Source organism: Pseudorca crassidens, chromosome 13, assembly GCF_039906515.1.
Source record: "Pseudorca crassidens isolate mPseCra1 chromosome 13, mPseCra1.hap1, whole genome shotgun sequence".
Classification (NCBI taxonomy): Eukaryota; Metazoa; Chordata; class Mammalia; order Artiodactyla; family Delphinidae; genus Pseudorca; species Pseudorca crassidens.
The window spans coordinates 21995117-22016579 of NC_090308.1; the positions used below are offsets into that span (position 1 = coordinate 21995117).

General features: G+C 37.5%; 1 protein-coding gene across 6 annotated transcripts in view; it reads right to left on the reverse strand.

Annotated features, from left to right (window-relative positions):
- The window catches only part of ADGRG6 (adhesion G protein-coupled receptor G6), a 136962-nt gene that overhangs the window by 57891 nt on the left and 57608 nt on the right, over positions 1-21463 (reverse strand). For 2 of the 6 annotated variants that reach the window (XM_067701919.1, XM_067701916.1), the window contains exons 3-6: positions 14701-15042; positions 11615-12238; positions 2959-3027; positions 608-691 (exon numbers count right to left, since the gene is read on the reverse strand). In XM_067701919.1, the coding sequence (XP_067558020.1) occupies positions 608-691; positions 2959-3027; positions 11615-12238; positions 14701-15042 (1119 nt within the window). Of the gene's footprint in view, positions 1-607; positions 692-2958; positions 3034-11614; positions 12239-14700; positions 15043-21463 lie in introns of all 6 variants that reach the window. The other 4 variants (XM_067701914.1, XM_067701915.1, XM_067701917.1 and 1 more) reach the window with 3 other exon arrangements.

Genomic DNA, 21463 nt, shown 5'->3' on the forward strand with positions numbered 1-21463 from the left:
TAGAGAGGGAAAAAAACAGAAGGTATTGGCAGTTACTTGAAGTTTTGTCAGTCGAAAATTGATTTATGATTTAATTGATATACAATCACATTCTAACCATTATTCTTCAACAAATAAAAACAGAGAGCAAAGTATTACCATATAAAAATAATTTAACTGTCACAAATGTTTGAACATAAAGTTGGCCTTAGTGAGAAATTAAATTACTAAAATTATTTAGCTTTTTGAGATTATAAAATGCTTTAAAAACTAGTTTCCTTAGAGAATAATCTGACAGAATGTGATGAATATTTTTCTTCTCAGATCTCTAGTATAATGCAAATTAATTCCTTTAATTTAATGCCTTTCTCTTAAAGCTTCCTTTGAAAGAAATTTTAGCTAAAAGTGCAGAAGCGTGGCACTAGAAATGTACTCATTCCATTGGTCATTAGAATGGGGAACTCAAAGGAGTCAAGTGATATTTATTTTACTAGTCTTACAAATGTACAAATGTACCAATTGATTCTAACAATAGAAACTTTGTTGGAACATTAGATATTTCCACCCTTAAATACAATTTTTCATCAAGTCAGACATACTACAAGTATAAAAGATAATGATTTCTTACCATTCCTTTGTTTATCGGTTTTATTAGTAACAGGCATGTTAGTGGTGACAGTGGGTGGTGTAGTACTAGGAGAGTTTACAGTAGCTGGTAAGAAAGATGAGAGAGATGTAATTTTGCAAGGAGCACATGAAAGTTAATATGGATGAGCAATCTATGGTTAACGCGTGAAAATATATAAAGGAGGAATGGAAACCATTTCTTGCCACTAAACACAAGTCCCAAGGTTATAATGCATAAAATGAAGCAACGCTTTCTATGGCACATTAAGAATCTGTTCCCATGGCCTTTCATGCCATATTGTATGAGAGTCTGGAACCGGCACAAAGGGAATGGAGAAAGAACATTTAGATTCTAGATCTAGGTTTGCCATCAAGAGGCTGATGACCACACAGTAAATGACTAAACCTTATCCAGAACTCAGTCTGCTAAGTTTGTAAAAAGAAAGGTTAGAGAAGGAAGTCTGTACAGCACCTGTCAGCTTGAAAATTATCTAAAGTCAGTCTTTCTGATATACTGAGACTAGCAAAATAAAATCTCAGGGGAAAATGCACTTCTCCTAGAGAAGGTAAATGTAAAGGGAAACAAAAGAGAATGAAATGTATAGATGAAATCAATCATCTAAAGATCCCAAAATCTTTACTACACACTGATAGATGAAATGGATTTCATAAGGGCAAGTCATACAGGAGAGACTTTTCAAAACAGTATGTCAAGGCTATGCTTCTGATATTACTAAAACTCTCCAAGATTAAGCCCTTATGTAATGCTTTAATACCTTTCCAAGAAATTCTGGAGGAACAATGTAAGTAGTAAAATAGCTATACACATTATTTTCCTTTAGTTTATCTTTGGAGTATATTTGTATAAGATGTACCTTTCTATGTACAATAACCATTTGTTACGTATTTCTCTTAATTAGAAAAAAGTTACCTAAATTTAAAACATTTCAGTGATTATAAAAAGAATTACCTTCCAAAGCCTCTTTAGAAAATATTGAATTCCTTATTCAAAATGTGTATTCTTAACTAAAATAATTTTCCATTCCAAAGTAATAGATAACACCTAAGAATGGGGATTCTTTTTGAAAGTCTTTTATATTTTTAAATTATGAACAATCAGTTATATTTATTTAATGTAAAATACATCAATGAATATGAAAATGCTTTTTGGTCATTTAGGACATAGGGGGAAAAAAAGCTGGGCATCTAGTCCTTTGACCCAAGGAATCATTGCTACCTCAGATTAAAAGAAAAAAACAAAATTAAAATTAAAAAAAAACTTCACACCTTGAATTAAGCAAAACCAAGGCTTTTTTCTATTTCATATAACTATTTTAAAACTACACTGAGTTCATGGAAAGAAGCTACTTAATGACTTTATTTTCTTAGGGTATTCATCAATAATAATATCAAGAAATAATGTCTCAGAAAGGAAACAAAGATAATAATGAATTACACCCCTTCTCCCTGCCTACTCTACTCCCACACTGGAGCTACAGAAGAGAGCTTAGGTTTCTATTCCTTCCATCTCACTTCTAACCCCCATCACTTTCATGTTATGATCCTCTTAATAAAAGATCCCGCTTCACAAAAGGCATGGTCATGATTCTTAATGTGGCACATAGAAATGCTACTTCAAAAAGAAGTATATAATAGAATAAATGGATGAAAATGGGTCATGGGTAATTAGAAGAAGCATGATAAAATTAAAGTAAAATATATTATGTTAAAATCTATGCAACCATGTATTATTTAGCATGCAACCATTCAGTACGTAATATATATACTGACCACAGTATAGTCATTATGCATTATAATAATTAATAAAAGAACATCCATATTAGTTCAAACTATTTTTATCTTACATACATTCAAACTATTCATACATTCAAACTTATCATACATTCAAACTATTTTCATGTTAATATTGAAGTTACATTGCACATCATAAATTGCCTCATGGCCTTGTCTTAACTAACTATTCAACTTAATTTTTCCCCTTGTTTTTTAAACATGAATACTTTTTCAAAATATTGTATGGCTATATTATACTGGACAATATTCTTGAGACAAAATTGAGGGAAAAAATGAAGTCAACCTTTCCTAATAGCATATAATCATTCACATTTAAAAAACTCAGTGCTTTATGGAAATGTGGTCATACAGTGTGTGAATGCATTCCTTCTCTACACTGCACACCCACACAACTAAAACACATCCAGAAATTCTTCTGTTTTTCTGGTTTCTGGCTTCTCAAGTGAAAAGATAAAATTCAAAACAATGACAACTACATTTTCCAAAATAGCAAGTAGGAAACAGAGACTCCAGAGGAGGACGATGTTGACTCCCTACCTTGGCAAAGGGTCCCCAAATCTGCACAGTTGGCTAGTTCTGCGGCCGGGAGCGGGATCAGGTAGGAACCTCGATCAACACAGAAAGATTGTACAAATTTGACTTATGATTTAATTATAGTTTTTCTCCCCAAAAATCATGAATCATCTGGTTGGTGTAATAGGAGCAACCCTGGAAGAGTCCACCAGTAATATTCCAACATCAAGAAAGTCTCTAACGATCTTTATGTATCAATGTCAAGCTACTGAAATGTAAAATCAAGCTCCTGAAATCTCCCTCAAAATCTTTAACTCAATCTACTGGCCCCATGCACACATGAAAGGAAAATAAGTGCTACTGCCCCTTAAAGTGTGAATAAAAAGTTCAGGCCCTTTTTGCAGAATAAATTATAAGGCTTTGGTGGAAATTCATACAAATGAAATAATAAGAACATCAAAGATAAGTTTCAAAAGTGAACTTGGATATTACTAACACTCATAAAATGCAAGTTTTTGGTTCATAGGCACTAGCACATGCTAGCTGCAATTCCAGAAATAAGTTTCCGTGACTGGAAACTTATTGGTCTCTGTGTCTTTTTATTTCAAGCTTTGCCTGACTCATCCTCAGCAGGAAACAAATTTTGAGCTGATTTTCTAGTAGGAGTAGTGGATTTTTCTCTGTTGCACTAAATCTCCCTTTGGCTGTTAACAGACTTTTACCAACAGGTTGAGGCTGAGGAAGATAGGCTAAACTTATCGCAAGGCATATTGTACTATGAATAAAGACAGAAGAATAAATACAAATATATATACATACATACACACATATATTTAATTTTTAAAGAACATTTCTATAATAGTGACTACATTCTAATGTTTAAACATTTTCCAAACTTTCCTGTGGGAATGGTACATAAAGGCAGAGCAGGTACATGAGCCAACAAAAGATGTCTAATTAGGTTAATTGTGTGCATAGTTAGAAAGCATCCCAGCAATTTAGCAGCATCTCGGGAGTCGTGGTTTCTTCATTCTTGATTGCCTCAGGCAGCTGGTCCAAGGAAGGAATCATGTTATCTCAGAAAGACTCAACCCTGTGGCCTCCAGCAGGTCTGCCATGTTAACTGGCAAGAAGATCTCATCACAGACCTTTACATGTTCATCCAATAAACATTCACTCACTGTTTAAAGTGTGTGAGACAGGGAGGCTAGAGGAATGCTTTAAAACAATGCCTCTGCTCTCAGAGAGGCATGAATGGGAGATGGCTTCACAGTTCTCTGCATGATATAGATGCATAGTGGCCAAAAGGAAGATGTGACCAGCAGTTTGGTGAGAAGGGTGAATAGGAAATCCACTACAAAGATTAACCGGAAATATGAGGGGTCACTATACTGATCGGGGAGAAGAGACTAGAGATGGTTATTACTAGCAGACAGAATTACTGAAACATATACCAAGAAGGCAGTGAAATGGTCTGGGAACCCAGGTGGCATGGCATTACTGGAATAGGACATTTATAGCAAATTGGTAGGAATGATCAGATATATAGGTAATGGACAGCTTGTGGAGGGCTTTGTAGAATGCAGGCACTATGAGTCTCCAGACTTTTTGTCTTTCTTCCAATGGCACATCCCACACACATAGTCAGTGGGTCCTCTGAATAAATTATTGAATGCGATACGAACGACTGAACATTTTGAACTCTTTCTTGAAGTAAATGGGAAAACAATGAAAGGGAGTTTGGTGAGAAAATTGACTTAAATTTAAAAACAATCACATTTGAGGCTCTATAACTAAAAGACAGGCAATACAAGAAGCATGAATAATACCAATAATTCAGGCTTGATATCATAAGTACAGTGAGGATAGACAGAAAGATATGGATACAAGACATTTGAAGATGGAATATATAGGATTTATTTAGTGACTAACTGGAGAACAGAGAAAGAAAGGGAAGAATAGAAGAATTTTTCTGGTTTCCAACTTGAGAAATTGGTGCACAATAATCTCATAAAAGGACATAGTAAATACTGGAAGAAAAGCAAACTTAGGTGGGGTAGGCTAAACAGTACATCCAGGAATAGGAACTGAGGTACCTGTGTGACATCTGGTACAAGGTGTACATGTTTTTGTAAGAGGCCTAGCCAGGAAGTACTCCACAGAAGCTATAGATGTGTCTGGGATCACCTGAGCTAGAAGATTTGATGGAACCATAGATATTCTTATATTTAAGTTTCAGATTAAAAGAAAAAAAAAGAGCTATAGATTTGAGAAGACAGAAATAGCTCTTGTAGAAGGTGATTTTACAGAATTCAAGTGAACAAAGTTTCATGGAGGGTGTGGCCACCATCAAGTATACAGAAAGTTCCAGAATGATAAAGACTGAGAAGACCCTTCACTTTGCACTGGAATTTCGGCAACAGCTCTTCAGTAGAAGAAATTCTCTTCAGTAGCGTGGGAATGATGCACTCTAGATTTCCAATGTTTGAGAAGTGAATGCAAACAGAGGAAGCTTGGCTATGAAAGGAAGCAGAGATGGGCGGGCGGGGCGGTGGGGGGCGGTGGTGTGTGTTTCCGATTAAAAACTTAATCTGTGTACTATGGAGAAAGAGCACGTGAGGAGGTAGAAGTTGAAGCCAGCCTAGAATTCGATCTTGAATGTTTTCTGCCCATTATTCCTTCCCATCATGCCCCTTTCTTGCATGACCTTACTTCTCCTTTAGGTATTTATATTTTAGTAAGGAACTTCTGAAAACTAAAAAGCTTTTAAAACTCAGAATGACTGAGGAAATCTCAGTCACTATAACATGCAAGAGAGGAGACCCATGGACTGAGTGTTTGTGCTTCTCAAATTTCACACAATGTTGGCAGACAAAGGCTCCTAAGGCCACTTCCGGTGCTGATACAATATCTCTGGAAGACAAAGGGAGATAAGGGGACAGCATTGTGGGAAAGCAAGTTTTCAGGCTAACTACATTTCCACTGCAGATATCAAAGAGCTGAGAGGTGGAAATAAGGAGAGAAAATCAGGAGAGTTAGGATTTAGAGTAAGATGTTTAACAATTTTCTTTAACATTTCATCAGTTTCGTTGTATGGTAGTAAGTCTAAATTTCATCATGTGATATGCTTGTTATGGAAAATTGTAACATTTACTTCTCAGTATTAAACTATCAGTTGTTCCTTCTTGGGTACTTTTAGTTTAGCAAATTGACATTGCTTTATAAATACTTTATGAACACTATTTTATGATGATTCAGTATAGCAACAGAAATTAAATTTGAAGCATGTTTCAGTGAAAATGGTTTGAATACAAGGGACAAATTTAATTAGAAAGGTCCAGAATATTGATAAATGAAATCTTACATTACAAATATACCAAATTACATATACATAAAATATTAAAAATGTGCACAAACTTTTTATTTGTACCCAGTTCCATTTTCAGCATATCTACATAGAAAAGTCATTCTCCCAATCAATTTTTCTAGGTGGACAGATTTACAAACCAGAAGATTGTTAAGGAAAAAGAGACAATTCTTTGTCTTGGCTATTAATATATTTATCATTAAGGAACTTTTTTCAGAATGTGACCTATGTATATTCACTGATATTTGTGGATACCAAATATTTAAAGGTATTTACGGTTTAAAGGTATTCACTTAATATTATCTGCAAAATTTAAGGTTTAAAGGTATTCAGTTAATGTTAACTGCAAAATTTAAAGTCAAATTTCCTTAAAAAAAAAAGTAATCTCTAAGAAAGGGCAGTAGACGAAAAGCTGTAAAGCTGTTAATCTTTCTTCTCTACTTTTGTTCTTCCAAAATTTTGCTACTGAAAGGAGTCAATATTTACACAAGTTGTAGTGAAAAAAGACTGAGTAGCCAATAACCCATCTCACACCCAACTTAATGACAATCCAAATAACAGCTGACAGAGCTAAACTCTCATGTGAGTTGCACTAATAAGACAAATAATAATCCCTTTCAACTCCTTCTTTGCAGCTGTTACTAAATTGAATTTGGTTTTTTTCATAAATATATTTAAAATAAAATTATTTTTGGATGCCATTTATGCTCATAAAGAGTTTGGGCATCTTCAAAGAATAACATCCTTTGTAAAGATGAGTGATTTCATCTTTATTATTTAAAAAAAATTCAGTCATCTAAAAATGCTACACTCAGTAATTTGTTAGGAATGAAAGGAAGGAGCCAATAGTGAATCAGAGTTTTATGGCTGTGAGGGACAAAACTGCAATAATTGAAAATGAAAGGGTAGGAATCCAGGAGTTGATGAAGCCTTGGTAATTAAGTATAAAATTTCAGAGAGGAAAACAACAGTCGGTCCAAATCCAAAAACTTCTAGAAAAGGATTAACATCAAATTTGGGTACTTGTGAGTTGTGTCTTATCTCTACATCCACAGTGGTTAATAAATGGAAGTGATTAATAAATGCTTCTTAAATAAATGTAATTTGTTTGAACTTAGACTCTTCATTGAGTTACACAGTAGCACTCAGGAAAGAGCAGTCATGAGTAAAATAAATATAACTGGTATAGAAGGCACTATCTGTACTTTGTGAAAATTGATGGACATTAGTCAGTATCTAAACTCGAATCATAACTCAGGCAAATACTTGCACTTATGATTAAAGAGTCCGTTAGGGAAACTGTCTAGCCACGGAGGTTATAAAACTCATTATTGTTTAATAACATTGTCCTAAGAAAAAGAATGATGATATAAAATGAAAAGGAATTGCTGCTAAATAAAGCATTTCTTTCTGAAAAGGACTGACAAGATTAACCATGATTAAAAAAAAAAAGTGCTGGAAATTTCCTAATTACGTATATTCCCTAACTATACTTAGAACAGCATAGGAAAACAAAAGTCCAGTTATGAAATTACTAAAACGTTTATTAATAAAATATTGATTTTATTAAGGTTAGGATATTTAATATTTGAAACAAACGACAGGATGCTTTAATGTTGAATGCAGTCAGTTCTGTTCTACCATCCTATTTTCATATTAAAATTTACTTAGCAATAGACCTTTGGAAAATCTATTCATTTTCTATCACAAGTTGACTCTGGAATGAAAGCTCATATTTAACAGACATTGTCAAGCCAATGGAATGTTAGGCATGAAATTCTGTTTTCCCATTGGCTACTGTACTGATCATTAGTTTTGGGAAATTACCATTACCAAAAACAGCAAGCCACAGAGTTCTGGAAAAAAGGAAAGGTTAAAATGTTAATAGAGCATACTTTTTTTCACTTATTCAAGTTTTGCTTAGCTAACAAGCTTAGATATAATCTCTGATACAGGTATTTCCTGTCAGTTAATAAGTGACTTGGGTTCTTCAACTCCCAAAGCTTATGATTAAGCAGCAGGAAACTCCCTCTCCTGTTATTAGTCCTGATATACAGTCCAGGATATCTGACTGTACGGAACGGGGGTGTTTAGCGTCATTGTGGAATGTCAAGAAGATGACTATAAAAGTTAAAGGAACTCAGACACTGACTCTGTAAACTTGTGCTACTCCTTTGATTGAAGTCATTTTGAAAACTTACCAATGGCTGAGCTCCACGAGCACATATCTGATGCTTTCCAGTAATCGTAAGGCTTGGAAAGGAGCTTTAAAAACCGTGTTAAAGAAAATATGAGGACTCCCAAGTATAACCCCTGGGCACGGGGACAGGAGACGAGAATTTTAGCCCACCAACTGCCTCGGCCACTTGTGTTTTCTAAGCTTCAGTTTCCTGCCCTTTATAAAGTGAAGGGCGTGGCCTAAATTGGGATTCTCAAACATGAGTGCCTACCCCGGCCAAAGTCAATCTACCGGGGGCTGGCGTGGGGAGAGTATGGAGGGTGCTAAGGGCCGAGGGCACCTGGAAAGCCCCTTCAAAGGGGGTGGTCACCACTTAGCTTAAGCTGCATTGCTCAGGCAGAAACACTAGACTAGTGTTCATTTTTTCTTTATCAGAGAATCCAAACATTCATTTTTATGTGAAATCAAATTTTTTAATGTTGGAAATAAATCATTATTTAAAAGCATTGCGTGGAACAAATGTAAATAAATGAAAACAAAGCAGTGCTGCCACCACCACCTATGTCTAAGGGCTAAATTAGCCCCTGAGGGACTGGTCTATTATCTCTGGCCCAGAAGATCTAGCAGGTCTTTTCCAGTATTGTCCAAAGTGTGTGCTTCAGAAAACTAGACCCTTTGATTTTATTGGTCTAGTTTCAGGGGTTGGCAGATTTTCTCTTAAAGGGCCAGACAGTAAATGTTTTAGGATGGTGGGCCATGTCATCGCTCACAGTCAGCTCTGCAGTTGTTAACACAGAGGCAGCCACAGGCAATATAAAACCTCATGCGCATGCCTGGGTCCAATAAAACTTTATTTACAAAAACATCCTAGTTTGCCAACCCCGGGTCTAGAGGATTTCTTAAAATAAGTTTAGGAATTCTTGTATACTACAGTCCTCACATTTTATTATATTAAGGTATCAAAGAAGCACTGCAGGAAAGAAACCTTATTTTGTTTAATACAAATACCATGCTAATACCTGGGAAAGCTAGTGTTTTGGCCAGCAGTGCTTTCTGGCCCGAAGAGACAGCTCTTGGACCTTTGTATTCCTCATCTTGGCAAGAAATGACTCGCCTACTCTAGCACTACATCTCATCTTCTAGTCCTGCCTATTCTGAAAGACAGTCTAAGAGAACACAGTTCTAAAACTGAACTTTGTGACTTCAATTCCTGGCTTGGCCACTTATTAATTAAATGACCTTGGATAAGTTATTTAATCTCTTTGTGCCTCAATTACTCATCTGCAAAATGGGATTAATAATAAAACTCACATCATGCAAAATGGGGTTAATAACAAAACTTACATCATGGGATCTATGTTGTAGGAAATAAGTTACCATGCATAAAGCACTTAAAACAGTACCTAGTACATAATATACATTCAATTTAAGTATAATTTAAGTATTTTGCAACTATTAATATGACTAGCCAAATCCTTTTTTCTTTTTTTTCTTTTGGCTGTCATAGTCCTCAAATACTGACCCACAGGAAGGCAAATATTAAATAGTCTATATTATGAGTTTTTAATAATGGCCAAGGATATGATGAAAACAGGTCCCTAGACTAAAGATAATCACCCTGAACATAGGAAGTACACCACTGCCCTCTCCTCGCTGTTCACCATGCCACACCAAACACACACACGTGATTTTCTCAGTTCCCTTGCTGAGTGAAAGACTTCTTGGGAGTCCCTGAAGGTCGTTCTCTGTAGCTAATCTCAGAATGAGATGATGCTGGGAACACCACTAACTCTTACAAAGTTCCAGGGTCTCCTGGAACAGGAGGTTTACCCTCTTTCCAACAGCCCACAAGGAAATACCTCTCAAAAGACATCACATAACTGCCTCCCACCATCTTCAGGAGCACTAGGGACCACACGGAGAGATGGGTGGCCCACAGAGGGATAGGTGACAGGAGCCCCCCAGGCTGGAAGGGCAAACGCAGGTCAGGGAAACAGGGCAGGTGACCTCAGGTCTTCACAGTGGGTCCTACTTTGTTAAAAGTATTGGGAATGAAGCTCTGATAGAATTCCCTCCAAAGTCACATACAAATGACTTTTGAATATTAGGCCCCTTCTATCCCTCCTTTATTGACAGTTATCTCTGTGACTAAAAAAATATATATTATCAACACCTTAGATTTAGTCATGACATTGATAATGAAATTTATACTTTTTATATTTGACTCAGTCCTACAGTAAAATAAGGACTTAATTGACTTATGTACACAGAGAATAATTGCTAGAAGTTTATTTTCATATAATTTTTGTAACTTAGAATTATTTCCCTAAATATTTTGCAGTTAGCTCCTCAGAATAATATCACATTTAAAGTCTCCCAAAGAGCAACCAAAAAGACAATAGTATTTTTATCAAACAACAAATGCTCATTTTCAAATAAATGGAGAAAAAAGTTAAAGAAAATTGATAATTCCTGATTATCAAGATTTTCCATAAAATGAACAATCTTTAATATTGGCTAAGTAAATACCATTCTTTTTTTTCTTTTTTTTTTTTGCGGTACGCGGGCCTGTCACGCGGGCTCACTGCTGTGGCCTCTCCCGTTGCAGAGCACAAGCTCTGGACACGCAAGCTCAGCGGCCATGGCTCACGGGCCCAGCCGCTCCACGGCATGTGGGATCTTCCCCGACCAGGGCACGAGCCCTCGTCCCCTGCATCGGCAGGCGGACTCCCAACCACTGCGCCACCAGGGAAGCCCTGTAAATACCATTCTTTTAGGTGGTGATTGTTTAAGTAATGCTCTGGAAATTTCATTCTAGGATGAACAAAGGTCAGCTTTTCACTGTATCATCTTCATGATTAAAGACAGTAACTTATTAATTTCTTTTGTTTTAGTCCTGGGGTTAACATTTCTATATGAGACGCAATAATTATACACAATTGTTTATATTAGGTATAAACCATGTGATATTTTATGATACAGGAAAAAGTTAAAAATGGTAGGACTAAAGCTTTGATTGAATATGTATGGCTGGTAAGCACACACATAGATGTGTGTCTATATAATTTCTTGTTGACAAACATATTCATAGAACAATGGAAAAAAATTAAAGAGTGACTATGCCAGAGACTTACCACAGCTGAGGTTGCTTTCAGCTTTCAGAGCTAGGGTTGGGATATTCCAAAAGTCATTTTGCCAGTCCACCACATTCCCTTTCACATTGCAGCTGAGGTTGAAGAGGATTTTGGAATTCATGGCAAAATTCCAAAGTCGAAAGTTATAAATGTCCCCTTTTAGAGAGGCAATTTCATTTTGATTGGAGCCCAGCAACAATTTCCCATTCCCAGGAATAACTTTACTAATGGTAGAATCACATGAAACTGCCCCATAGTTTCTTTTGAAATTTACACCAACGTATCCCAAAGAATTATTCCAAACGATGCAGAGCTGCTCAAAGCTTTCTGTGAAAATATCTTCCTTATCTTTTACAGGTAACGCACTGTTTAGTAAGCATTTTGAGCCAGAAATAGATAGAAAGTAGCCATTCTTGGTCTTTCCGAAACTGAGCAATTGTGTGAAGGATGCATCTGAGTAGGAGAAAGCTGTCCATTCGTTGTCTTCCTTGCCAATTTTGGTTGCTTCAAAGCAGAGTGTGAAAGCTCTGAGCTCTGGAATAGAGACACTTTTTGCAAGAGATACCTGGTAAGTATCTAGTGTCTGGGGTAAAATGACCTTTTGATTCCTTAAGGACACGGCAACTAGGACAAAACACAGTAACAGATAAAGCCTGTTAACGTCAGACATGGACTAATGAGATGCAAAATGTCTGATACAGCCAACCCCTCCACACTCTCTACTAATTGACTTTTACCCACCCTTTGTCCCACACTCTCCTCTTTCTCTGTCCACCACTCTCTTTCACCAACCCAGTACCTTATACCCATAACAATAAGAAACCCCACCCATTTTTTTTTTTTTTTTTTTTTTTTTGCGGTACGCGGGCCTCTCACTGCTGTGGCCTCTCCCGTTGTGGAGCACAGGCTCCGGACGCGCAGGCCCAGCGGCCATGGCTCACGGGCCCAGCCTCTCCGCGGCATGTGGGATCCTCCCGAACCGGGGCACGAACCCGCGTCCCCTGCATCGGCAGGCGGACTCTCAACCACTGCGCCACCAGGGAAGCCCCCCACCCATTTTTAACTCTAATCACTGTTGGCTCTCACACCTAAACCTTCCAGTTATAGCTGCCAAGGTGACAGTTTTTTTCTTTTTTTTAAATCCCTGATTTGGGTGGGGGGGAAAATTAAAGAACCTACTGGTTTCAAGAAAGTTCTGTTTATACATTATGATTTTCAAAACTATGTTTCTTTTCAAATAATTTCTAAACATAATAACTAATAGTTCCATTTTTCATTAACTTTCACCCTTCTCAAACATTCCTGTGCTACCCTTTCCCTTCAGACACCCCATATCCTACTTGTCTTCCCCATCACCAGGCTATTTTAGGATCAAAGGCAAAGACAATTCCACTGAGGAGAGGGAGTCGGGTAAAAAAACAAACAAAAATGGCATTTTAAGCTATATTTCTTTTACATCTGGGCATGTGAGCTAGTTTCTGAGAGACAGTAAAGAGCAGTGGTTAAAGGGCAGACAGTGGAGCTCCCTGCCCAGCTCTCCCACACAGTGCCCTGTGACCTTGGGCATGCCACTCTACTTTAGCTCCCTTGTCCATAAAACAAAGGGAAGGGCATCTATTATACAGGTGGGCCATAGGAACTGAATAAGTTAATCCCCTCAAAGCGCTGGAGCGGTATCTGTGTCATAGTCAATATACAGCTATTACTGATTACTAATATAGATTACTATAATTCTGTGCATGACAAATTCAAAATAAAAATGCTTTAGCCTAGTCCTTCTGTGACATATCTAAAATTATTAAGTAACACAATGGATTTAGCTCTGTGCTAATATTATAGATATTGTGAAACATTATGTACTGATTTGAGAGAGAAGTAGCTCTCCCCAAAAATACTGTTCAATACTGGCTTCATATGAATACTAGTTTGAATATATTTTAATACATACCAAGAATAGCTCTATAGTAATAACATCATTTTAATATAATATTCTAGTCAAAAATTCACGATGGAATCTAATAGAATGATTATTTTTTAGTCTACTTCTTATATATAAAGCAGTTTCTAGGTCTACTTACCCAAAGGGATACTTATACAATATGTAACCAGTATTCTACATGCATTGTTAAAATAAGAAGGCTGGAAGGAAATATGTTCATCAACATTTTATTAGTGGTTATGGCTGGGTGGTAGATGTACAGGTAATTCTAATTTGCTTTTCTTTTTTAATCTTCAAATTTCTTACAGTATTTTATAACCTTAAAACATTATTTGAAAAATTAAAGCATGCGTGTTTCAATTAACCACATATATATCTAATGTCAGTCACAAACAGTAAATAAAGCTGAAACCAAAAACACAATTTGTAATAATAATGGTCAGAATGGTGCCTTTCTCTTCTGTTTCTTTTTTTGATACATAACACCTACTTAAGCAGCTCAGAAGGAAAAAAAAAGTATAACTAAATCTCACAGTCTCAAAGCTTGAGATTTCCTTAAGGAAAGACTGGCTTGGAGAGAATGAGATTATTTAAATGTTCTGATATGCCGGAACCCGGGAAATACGTCTGATAAAAATATATTTCTTTCCTTCAATTAGCCATTTTCAAGGGGCTTTCCTCAGGCTCTGCTGTTTATTAGCTTCAGTTATACATAGCTCTTTTTACATTTAAATTTATATGTTTATTTCCCACATTTGTCCCCCTAGTTCCTGAAAAGGGCAACATCTTAAAAGCCTAAAATAAAAGGACTTCAAATAAGAATGTTTTAAATGTTTGACGGAGAGATGTTAGAATTACAGATTCAATTATTAGCTGTGGGATATCTACAGGGTCTTTCAAGCAGCCTTTAAATGTTCTGTATATAAACAATATAAAAGAATTCAGCTCTACTGTAACCAGATTTTGGATCTGGTAACTATATCACTAATGAGAACGTTCAGAGAACACTAACAGATTCTTGCACTTAAATTCTAATCCTAATCATTCACATTCACATAAAAGAGCATAACCGTCTTCTGGTCCTCGTGTTTATTGTAGAACAGGCTAAATGAAACCAGAAGGTTGGCGCTGCCTTTGGTTTACATACCTCTGATGTAGCTGGCATTGAAACCTTTCTTCTGGATGCTAAAGTCACTTGAAAAGGACACATGCATTTCATTCGCACTTGAGTTAAATGATAGGCCTTTGGCAGTTGCTCCACAAAATTTAGTCTGGCTCTCTCCATTATCAAGGGATAATGAGTCATAAATGCAATTGGGAGCTTCTTCAATGTCGAAGTCATTAAACGTTATCTGAATGATATAGCCCGCGGGGGCTCGGAGGGTCCACATGCAAGCCTGGCTGTTGGGGTAGTCGTTAGGGTAGCACGGAGAAGTAAAGGTCCCAGAAGGGTTGGAGAGGACAACCCTGCAGTTGGCACATCCCCACGCTGCTGGGCAGACAAAAGAAAGACAGAGAGAAGGACTGGGATCAGAGGCGTGTAATTACCCAAGAGTACCACACAATGGGGACAATCAAACAGTAAACATTTTAAAATACCAAAACATAATCATCAACATTAAAAGGAAAATGAAACCATCTCAAGAAGAAAAAGAAAAACCAAGCGAGCAACAAAAAGTAAAAGAAAAATACAAAATTTTAGAGCACTGATTTTTTAAACTGGGGGCTCATAAATGCTGAGAATCTGATAAAAGTCAGGGGAACTCCCTCCAGTGAAGTGTACAGGGGCCACTGCCCTTGGCATACAATTTCAGGGAGTACATGAGGCCTCAGGAGACAACACTGGATTTCACATAGGTACACTGACTCAGATGAAGAATCTCTACTCTACAGGCTAACTGAGCTGGGGTGGAGGGGATCTTATAGAACCATAAATGTAGAACAATATTACAAACCATGGAAGAGAAACAGGAAATAAATGTTTAAAGAGAAAGCTAGCTACCAGTACAAAAAATTCAACAAGTTATCTTCTGGCAGATTGTAGTTTTTTCTAAAATTCAAATAAACAGCATCACCTTGTATGTGTGAAGCACTTATAGTTTTGTTTTGTTTTGAATTTATTTATTTTATTTTTGGCTGCGTTGGGTCTTCATTGCTGCATGCGGGCTTTCTCTAGTTGCAGCAAGCAGGGGCTACTCTTCACTGTGGTGCGCGGGCTTCTCATTGCGGTGGCTTCTCTTGTTGTGGAGCACGGGGTCCAGGCACAAAGGCTTCAGTAGTTGTGGCTCGCAGGCTCAGTAGTTGTGGCTCGAGGGCTCTAGAGCGCAGGCTCAGTAGTTGTGGCTCATGGGCTTAGTTGCTCCGTGGCATGTGGGATCTTCCTGGACCAGGGCTCGAACCTGTGTCCCCTGCACTGGCAGGCGGATTCTTAACCACTGCACCACCAGGGAAGCCCAGTACTTATAGTTTTGAAAAATACTTTCACTTCTCCCGCTTGTTTATTTTAGTTGGTAATTATATACCTGTGCGATTATCTTATTTATTCATTCATTCAGTGAATATTTATTGAGTGCCTGCTACACGCCAGGCACTATTCTAAGTAGTATATACCAATGAGCAGGAAAGACAAAGTCTCCGTCTGAATGATTCTTACACTTCAGTTTTGGACCCAAAGATAAACAAACAATAATGTAATGACAGATGATAATAAGAGGTAGGAAGAAAAGTAAAGCAATCAATTATTTCTCAAGTAGTACTTATCCACGGCCTGGTCACCAGCTGGATCCAGAAACCAAGGTCTACTGTCTTTCTATTTAGTGATGCTTTTGAAATTAATATTCATGTTGTTTTTAAACATTTGTATAAATGTAGGCAGCAATGTCATTTATCCAACATTCTGGATAAATAAACTGTCATAAAACTGACACATACACTTTCTAAAAGTAAAAGACTTCTACCAGGTTAATGGAACTCACTCTCAACTTACTGTGTTCTTCCCTCTTTTACTGAGTTGAGTAGAATGAATATGCAATGACTTTTCTTGAAAACGGTAGTTAGTACAAGTATTACTTATTCTTCTATGATACAGTGATATATTCAAGGATTTAGATGTGTTATGCTGCTAGAGTTAGGTTTTTCTTTTTTCCTTTCCCTGTGGCCACCTTGTGTTATGCAGGGGTTTGCTTTGCCAATTCTGCTCCCCAACCATTCTTTCTAACTTGCCCTCCCTCTGGCTCTTTCTCCCTAAGTCTCCAACATCTTTTACAGGGCTGAGGATAGACAGAGAAAACAATCTATGATCATCAAGTGTTAGCCAAATACCTTCTCTTTTTTTTTTTTTTTTTTTTTTTTGCGGTACGCGGGCCTCTCACTGCTGTGGCCTCTCCCGTAGCGGAGCACAGGCTCCTGACGCGCAGGCTCAGCGGCCATGGCTCACGGGCCCAGCCACTCCGGGGCATGTGGGATCTTCCCGGACCGGGGCACGAACCCGTGTCCCCTGCATCGGCAGGCGGACTCTCAACCACTGCGCCACCAGGGAAGCCCCAAATGCCTTCTCTTATCCATCCCTGGAGCACGATGCTCCTCTCCTTGTAGCAGCTGGGTTAATTCCATGTGTGAGATTATTTTGTTTATTGTCGGATTCTCCCACTATTCTCTAGGCTGAACAAGCAGAGGGTATGTACTGTCATAGTCACCATCTTACCCCTCAGGAACTCACAGCACCCCTGCCACATGGGAGACCTTTGATAAAATTTGTTAAATTTAAGAACAAATAAATGAGTCACTTAAATGAAAGAAAACACACCTAACTTAAAGAATGACTAAGTACAGTATATGAAACTAAGTCAACCAAAGTCTAAGTCCAAAAAATGGCTGAGCGCATAAGGTCTGGGATATCTCTTTGGATGGGGTTTCGGGGCTCTTTTTTCCAATGGTTTCACTCACAGCAAGAGACTGAGATGAGCGGGGCCTGCCTCTCTGGCACATTTAGCTTTCTATTACTATACCTTGGGCTCAGGAGAGAGAACTAATCCTAGTAGATTAACAGTAATGTATCCAGTGAAAGGCACTGGAGATTATAAAAGAAAAAAAGAAAGGAAAATAAGATACGGTCTCTGTGTCATTCCAACATGCATGCAAGCAGCATCATTTTTCCAAAGTGAGATGCTATCCCCTACATCCAAGACCCAGCTAACGTTCATTGTTGTCTTTATCATGATACATTATTTTTGCCAAATTCTTCCCTAGAGCTAATGAAAGGTATACAAACAAGTCAATCTGACAGATCACACTGACCATGTAATCTTGAATAAATTAATTTCTCTGTACCTCAGCTTCACCACTTTATACTGGTGGTAATAAAAGTGCCCCCCACCCATGGTTATAGGGAGGACTAGATAGATTAATACTGGAAGGTCCTGGAAACTGTACTGGCCACAGAGTTAGCACTATTTAAATGTTGGCTATTATTAATCATTACTATAACAAAATCTGTGAATCAATAATTTAAGAGAGAAAAAGTAGCACCCCACCTTAACGGAATCACTTTTTCCCTTAGGCACTCATTGTGATAGAAAAGAGAAAGAGAAGACACCCATAATAATCACTTAAAAAGCACTTAAAGCATTCTTCTATGTGATTCTCATCTGCAGTAGCTAAACCGCATTTAGAGATAATGCTACCAAATAGCGATTATCTTAATTGGATGAAATGTCAATTAAACTAGGCACAGTATCATGGTGTTCATTATATTTATAGATCACAGTAAAGGGCTTTCACATAGATTATCTCACTTGGTATCATAACAACCCTGGGAATTAGTACCTCTTCCCTCTTCAGATGACACGAATAAGACTATTATAGATTATATAACTTGTCCAAAGTTACATATCTAATTGATAGCAGGACCAAGGTTCAAACCAGCTCTTTTGAATATAAGTCTAGTGTTTTTCTAGAGGAGGAAAAAAGTTGCCAAGATTAAACAAAAGACACAGCAAAGTGATGAGCCCAAGTCTTGTTTTAAGAGACAATGCTTTTTAATGGGCAATTTCAAAGTTAAACATATGAAATTAAGTGTAAACACATGTTTAAACTTAGTGTAATCACGCTAACATTGATGTATTTTAAGAAACTAATTTTGAAATATTTTAGTAACGAATGTTAGAGAGTCTAAAATGTAGTGCTTTGGATTTGTCCACTTGGAGCAATCAAATGTCACTGCTAATTGATTCCTACACAGTGAGCCAGTTCATGAAGAAATTAATTTGTTTTCTCTTAAAGGCAGGGCTACTTAAAAAGATGGCTACTGAAGTAGCCACTGAATGAGGGCTTGGTAAAACCAGAGTTAACATTTTCTAAAAGCGAGCCAACTCAAAACATCTGGCTCAAGTTGTTCTCAAAGACAGATATAATAACATATTCATACTCATAATTCGTAAAAGCAGTTTTCCGGTAATCTAAACAAACAAACCAAATTCCACCCTTGGTTCTTGCCTATGCTTGCAATGTTGAGTAATAATTTACTTCTGCATATTTTCACAAAACTTTACTCTTCAAAGAAACGCAAATCTGAAATGGAAAACCTCCCAGTTATGCCAAAGGCTATCTCAATTTATAAAGAACACTTAGATTTAGATTTAATGGAACCATTATCTCATTTTTTTTAAATCTGAGATTTGGATTCTTACTCCACCTTTGCTGTAAGTACTTCTCTATAAATCAAATACTATGTGCTTTAAAATCTAAGACAGGAGTATCAGATCCTAAGAGATAAATAGAAAGAGATCAATTTTAGAGGCTTTCAACCCACATCTGTAGACAAAATAACTGATTTTCCTATACTGTGTTAAGTGGTGAAGAAATGAATGTACTTAAATCTTTTTTTTTTTTATTTTGAATGTGTGTAAAACTGACACTAATAAATTTGCTGTAAAATCTGGCCGGTGAAAAAAATATCTCCAGAAAATTTCCTTTCAGTTGCCTGTTCAGTTTGCATCTATTCAAAGTCACTGTTTGAATTACCTATGTGAATCTATTAAATTCTAATCAATGAGTTGCTTAAAAAGGTTTAAAATATTTAGTAGCCTTGGTGGTTTCTGAAGATTAAGCCTAAGGGCAGCAACTGAGAGCTCCAGGATCAGCCTGATGCCTTAATCACTACCAAGCCAGGACAGCCACACACCATTGCTCCAGATCAAGAGAAATGCTGCCAGATATAGCATCATTGAAACGTAAAATATAAATAATACTTTAGATGCTGGCATGTGTTAAATGACTGATAATACACAGAACTGAATGACTTCATCAAAGTAAGTATTTAAATTTAAGTGATTTCAGGCCTCTATGCATATTTTTTCAGGATGGCAAGGAATCTGAAGGCAATCTGGCTGTGACATCTGCGTTTCTGTTAATGTGACAGACTTGGCAAGCATCCCCGCACTCCCTCACCACTCCTCTTCAAGCTCTGCACTCAAAGAGAGCATTGCCGTCCAGGGGAAAGTCACTCTTTCACCAAGGTTACGTTGTCCATTCCATTCTCCTGCTAGAACTCTCAGAAGCCAAGGAAGGATATCTGTTTGCTCTCAAACTCCTCCTAAAGCACTGGCTTCCCCAGGGTTAACCGGAAAATTGTCTGATTTCCCTCTGGGATGTTTCAACCTCAAAATGTTCTTTGGAAGCACCATGAATACGAAGGTACCGCAGTGACTTAGGCCTGGGTTCAAAAGTGTACCACTCTACTCGAATGAGTTCAATTAAGTCTGGCCTTGCTAGAAAACTAACAAAAAGTTGAAGTGAAGGTTTCTTGGTGAGGCACCATTAAGCTTGACAATTTTTTGAAGCTCCAAAGAGATTCATACGCACCACACCCTCAAACACATTTCTGTCTGTAATATTGTTAATGCTTAAACTTTGAATCCTGTCTTTCCATAATCACCTTGGCATGAAAACATTCCATATGTAACTGCAAAAGCTAATACTGTGGGGAGATCCAAACAAGTGAACGGCTGTAAATCCTTCTAGAGTCAGCTTATTATGTAGATATATATCCCTTGCAAGAGGATTAAACACACAAGCACACATGCATGCATTTGCACACCCACCCACACACATTCTCATGGGAAACTGTTCTCTCTTAAGTAATGGCTGAGTTTTTCTCCAGGTGTTAAAATAATAATAATAATAATAATCTAAAGGCAATGCACCATTTGAAACAGTCTACAGCTGCTTGGCCTATCACTTAGTCTACCTTCTGGTTAATACATTCAAGTCTCTTATCCCCTCCCTTCCTGCACTGTAAACCCCTAACTCTGTATTAATCTAGCCATGGACCTTCTTGCTCTCTAACGCATAGACTTCTGAGCACTGTTGAAAGAATTCTCAAAATCATGCAGTTTATTTATACTAAAGAGGCTTCCAATTTGATCTTACTCATGCTCTGTAACATTTGATGCCTCTGAACACTCCCTGATTCTGAGTCTCTCCACTCGGTTCCTACTGTCTCCTTGCTCTCCTCCTGCCTTTCTCTCTGCCCTCTCTGAGCTTACCTCTGCTCTACTGGCCCTTAAAATCCTTGCAATTCAAAGTATGGGCCTCAGACCAGTAGCATCAGCATCAGCTGGGAGCTTGTTAGACAAGTGGAATCACCCAGACCTTCTAAACAAAATCTGTATTTTAACAAGATTTTCTGGTGATTTGCAAGCACATTAAAATCTGAAAAGCACTCCTTTAAGTAACAACATACTGCCAGAAGCTATTCACAATCTCCACGTACGCACCTGCTCCCAGGAAGATCTGCCTCTCCTACATCTCTGGTAGTTGTATTTGTCCCATGACCCCAGGGGAGGACCCCTGACCTGAAGGGAACCAAATCATGGGCTTGGCTACTCAGTCAGATTCCCTCTCTTTGAAGT